The 4,948-nt window shown below is 48.0% G+C and overlaps 1 protein-coding gene across 1 annotated transcript in view; it reads right to left on the reverse strand.

The window, feature by feature from the left end:
* Rpn1 (ribophorin I) overlaps positions 1-4,948 on the reverse strand; it is a 62,027-nt gene that overhangs the window by 10,374 nt on the left and 46,705 nt on the right. Inside the window, exons 2-3 of the mRNA XM_013032307.1 lie at positions 4,024-4,088; positions 2,216-2,581 (exon numbers count right to left, since the gene is read on the reverse strand). Coding sequence (XP_012887761.1) covers positions 2,216-2,581; positions 4,024-4,088 — 431 coding nt within the window. The remainder of the gene's footprint in view (positions 1-2,215; positions 2,582-4,023; positions 4,089-4,948) is intronic.

The following is a 4,948-nucleotide window of genomic DNA, read 5'->3' on the forward strand; positions in this document are numbered from 1 at the left end:
CCCAGAGTTCAGGCCCCACGACCGACCAAAAAGAAAAAAGAAAAAAAATTTGAATATAAGCCAGGCACCAGTGGCTCACGCCTGTAATCATAGGTACACAGGAGGCTGAGATCTGAGAATTGCGGTTCAAAGCCAGCCTGGACAAGAAAGTCCATGAGACTCTTATCTCCAATTAACCAGAAAGCCAGAAGTGGTGCTGTGACTCAAGTGGTAGAGAGTTCCCCTGAGTTCAAGCCCTACAACCTACAAAAAAACCTACAAAATTCACCCAACCCATCTGATATCATTACTGTAAGGTAAGTGAAGTATAGATATAGTTTTTTTCCCCCCAGTTATGGGGCTTGAACTCTGGGCCTGGGCTCTGTCCCTGAGCTCTTTCACATCAAGGTTAGTGTTCTGCCACTTTAAAACACAACCTGTTTTCTGGTGTTGTTAATTGAAGTCTCAGACTTTCCTGCTTACACTGGCTTTGTTTTTTTTGTTTGTTTGTTTTTTGGGGTCCGGTCGTGGGGCCTGAACTCTGGGCCTGGGCGCTGTCCCTCAACTCTTCAGCTCAAGGCTAGCGCTCTACCCCTTGAGCCACAGCACCACTTCCGGCTCTTTTCTTTTTGCTTATGTGGTGCAGAGGAATTGAACCCAGGGCCTCATGCATGCAAGGCAAGCGCTCTACCACTGAACCACCTCCCCAGCCCTGGCTGTACAATTTTAAGCTGTAAATAAAGGAAAGCTTTGACTAGGAAATACAAGCTCCAATGAAGACCTACTATAAACTAGAAAAGATATATATATACGTATATATGTGTGTGTGTATATATATATATATATATATATATACATATATACATAGTATTACTGTTTTTTTCTCACTGGAGTTCACGAACTTTTTTAGCTAAAACTTATGGAGCTAATATAGAGAGAGCTAACATACATACATGTATCAGGTCCTCTTTTATAAACCTTAAATGCATTATCTCATGCCACCCACAAAATAAGCTAAAATAAGTTTTTTTTTTTTGGTCGGTCGTGGGGCTTGAACTCTGGGCCTGGGCGCCGTCCCTCAGCTCTTCAGCTCAAGGCGAGCGCTCTACCACCTGAGCTACAGCGCCACTTCCGGTTTTCTGGTGGTTTATTGGAGATAGGAGTCTCACAGTCTCTCCTGCCCGGGCTGGCTTTGAACTGCGATCCTCAGATCTCAGCCTCCTGAATAGCTAGGATTACAGGCGCGCGCCACCAGCGCCCGGCAAATTAAGAAATACTTTTATTTCCATTATAAAACCAAAATGGAGGCCCAGATCTAGCAGCCCCCCTTACTTACTAAAGAGCATAACCCTAAGTGGTGATAACTGCACACTCAGCTCTGACGTGGGCAGTCCAACTCCATCATTTCATAGTTAAGCACCGCCTCCCGCTTAGGTCCAGAAAATTAACATCTATACTCTCATCAGCTTCCTAACTTCTTGGCCACTTTTACCTTGAGGTTATTAGGGGGGGAAAAAATCTTTTGATACCAGCAAAAATCAGCAGCACGAGCTGGGAAGGTGGCTCCGTGGTAGAGCGCTTGCCTCGCATGAATGAGGCCCTGGGTTCAATTCCTCAGCACCACATAAGCAGAAAAAAAGCCGGAAGTGGCGCTGTGGTTCAAGGGGTAGAGTGCTAGCCTTGAGCTGAAGAGCTGAGGGACAGCACCCAGGCCCAGACTTCAGGCCCACAACCAACAAGAAAAATCAGCAGCAGCAGCAGCTCTGACCACTGTATAGCCCTAATGCCCTTCTGTGAAAACCCTTGAAGCACAGGGAACAAAATGTCAAAGAGCACCCTCCTCCCCAAGTTCATTTTGCCACTAGATCTTCATTGTCCTCGGCTTTGTGTTCCTGTACTGAGGCTTTAACTCAAGACTTTGTGCTTTTGCTTGGCTTTTTTAAAGCTCAAGTCCAGCATTCTATCGCTGAGCCAAACCTCTAGTTCCCTGTGACCAGACTTGGTTATACCAGTACACCTTCATGTTTGAAGTTTTCTACAATATCTAAGTCTCAAGCCTGAACTGCTCCCTCCTAGCAGCACCCCAGGCCCCAGTCACTCCAGGACACTGCCACCCCAGCCACCCAGCTCCCATCTCACCCCTCCACCCCCTCAACCCCCATCCCCACATGCAGTTAGCCACTGTGCTCCAAGAGAAGGGACCCCGAGACACACTCCACTTCAAATGTCCGCCCACCCCAAGCCACCCCAGGCTATCAGCCAAGAGTCACTCTGCAGGACGCCACTTGGCCCCACCTGACTGTAAGCAGGGACATCTCTGAAAGGCCCATAATCCAGGAGGTCTTCAGAGCGCGTGGGGTTCCCCAGCTTGGTATAGCTCTCCACGTTTCGGGAAGCAAGCTTCACGCGAGTGGTCTGGGTCTTCGTTGGGTAGGGAGAGTAGAAATAATGGTTCCCCTCAAAAACCACAAACTGTTTCTCTGCCTGTGTTATCTGGGTTGGATAGGGCTGAAGCACATGGGTGAAGACTGTTTCCACGATGACTGAAATCTTGCTCCCAGGATCCAGAGCAACTGGGAGCTTGACCAGGAAGAATCTTCCACTGAAACAAGAGAATTGAGAAAGGTTTAGGTTAAAAGGTTAACAAGTGGACTGGGAAGGTCTCAGTGGTAGAGCGCTTGCCTTGCATACATGAGGCCCTGGGTTTGATTGCTTAGCACCACATAAACAGAAAAAGCCAGAAGTGGGGCTGTGGCTCAAGTGGTAAAGGGACAGCGCCCAGGCCCAGAATTCAAGCCCCACAACAACAACAAAAAAAAAGGTTAACAAGCTTGTAGCTCAAAGTCACAGAAAAATTCTAGACCCAAAACAAAAAAGTTTTTTTGTTTTTTTTTTGTCAGTCTTGGGGCCCAAACTCTGGGCCTGGGCACTGTCCCTCCGCTCTTCAGCTCAAGGCTAGCGCTCTACCACTTGAGCCACAGCGCCACTCCCAGTTTTCTGGTGGTTTATTGGAGATAAGAGTCTCATGGGCAGGGGCTGGGAAGATGGCTCAGTGGTAGAGCGCTTGCCTTGCATGCCTGAGGCCCTGGGTTCGATTCCTCGGCACTACATAAGCAAAGTATAAAAAAAAAAAAAGAGTCTCATAGGCAATTTCCTGCCTGGACTGGCTTTGAATGGAGATCCTCAGATCTCAGCCTTCTGTGTAACTAGGATTACAGGCATGAGCCACCAGTGCTCAGCTAAAGATGACTACCTTTAAAAGATCACTTTTTTATTTTTTTGGTCAGTCTTGGAGCTTGAACTCAGGTCCTAGGCGCTGTCCCTGGGCTTCTTTTGCTCAAGGCTAGCACTCTACTACTTGAACCACTAATGCAACTTCCAGCTTTTCTATTTATGCAGCACTGAGTTGAAGTTCTCAACAGCAGGAGCCCATAAGACCATCTCCAAATAACCAGCAAAAAGCTGGCTTAAGGCATAGCTCAAGTGGTAAAGCGCCACCAAGCAAATAATCAGAGCAAGACAACCTTAGCTCAAACCTCAGTACCACCTTTGTGTTTTTGTTTTGGGTTTTTTTTTGGTCACTCATGGGGCTTGAACTTGGCCTAGGCATTATCCCTAAGTTTTGTGCAAGGCTAGCAACTTTAACACTTTGAGTCACAGCACCACTTCTGTTTTTCTGGGAGTTAATTGGAGCCTCACAGACTTTCCTGCCCAGGCTGGCTTGGAACCACAATCCTGAGAGCTCAGACTCCCCAGTAGGTATGAACCACCAGCACCCTGAATTCTGCTTCTGAATGTTTACTAGTCAGTTCCAATGACTACCCATAACCAGTACCCTTCATAACCTGATTCTCTTCCTCTATTCATAGCACTACCATCTAACCAATTCTGGAATGCAGATTAATATTACCACTGTTAACAGCACTAATATCAAACCAACTGCAGAAACCTCAGCGATGTTCTGATACTTCACTCTACCCCATCCCAAATATCTGGTCAGTCCTGCCTTGGTGATTCCTCTTACACAGTTGTTTGTTAGATTACCTTTTACCCTTGATTTTGGTTTCTCGTACTTCCAGATTATTCTCTTCCTCATCTTCTCCCTTCACCTATTGCAAAAAAAAAAAAGAATGAGTTATTCTTTAAACTTTTGGTTTCTAAGTTTTTTTCTCTACAATAAAAAAACATTGCCAGCCAAGCACCAGTGGTCTTACCTGTAAAAAAAAAAAAGGGGGGGGGCCCTGGGAAGGTGGCTCAGTAGTAGAGTGCTCGCCTTGCATGCATGAGGCCCTGGGTTTGATTCCTTAGCACCACATAAACAAAAAAAGCTGGAAATGGTGCTGTGGCTCAAGTGGTAGAGTGCTAGCCTTGAGCAAAAATAAAGCTCAGGGACAGTGCCCAAGCCCTGAGTTCAAGCCCCAGGAGACAGGAAGGGAGACAGACAGACAGACAGACACACACACACAGAAACACAGACACACATACAGAATGGGATTTAACACTCAAAGCATCCGAAGATGGTGGTGGTACAGCTAAGTAAAATAAGGCCTGATCCACTCTTCCCAGATACATCTGAGCACAGCTGTTTTCATCCAGGGCAAATGAAATTTATTGGGGTCACTTTAGAAACCCAATCTCTATTACCCCTTTGTAGAGCTCCACATCCAGAATAGAGTGCTCCCAAGAAGTGTGACACGCAAAGACTAGTCTCCGGAGGAGCTGGGTAATCGCTTCCTGCCTAGCCCGAAAAGCGCACCGCTGGGGTCCCGACGCCTCCCCCGGAATCCACCGGCCCCTTCCTCGGGGCAGGGGAGGGGCGCGGCGCCCCGGGCTCGCCTCGCCCGTTTTACACTGGGCAACCTCAAGTCTCTGGGCGGGCGGGGATCCGGGACCCCCAGCGCCCTCGGCTGCAGCTCAGAGACCGCGCCCGCAAGGGACCCGGGCAGCCACGTGGGCGGCGGCCTGCGCT

The sequence above is a fragment of the Dipodomys ordii genome, unplaced genomic scaffold (assembly GCF_000151885.1).
Source record: "Dipodomys ordii isolate 6190 unplaced genomic scaffold, Dord_2.0 Scaffold153, whole genome shotgun sequence".
In the NCBI taxonomy this organism is placed as follows: domain Eukaryota; kingdom Metazoa; phylum Chordata; class Mammalia; order Rodentia; family Heteromyidae; genus Dipodomys; species Dipodomys ordii.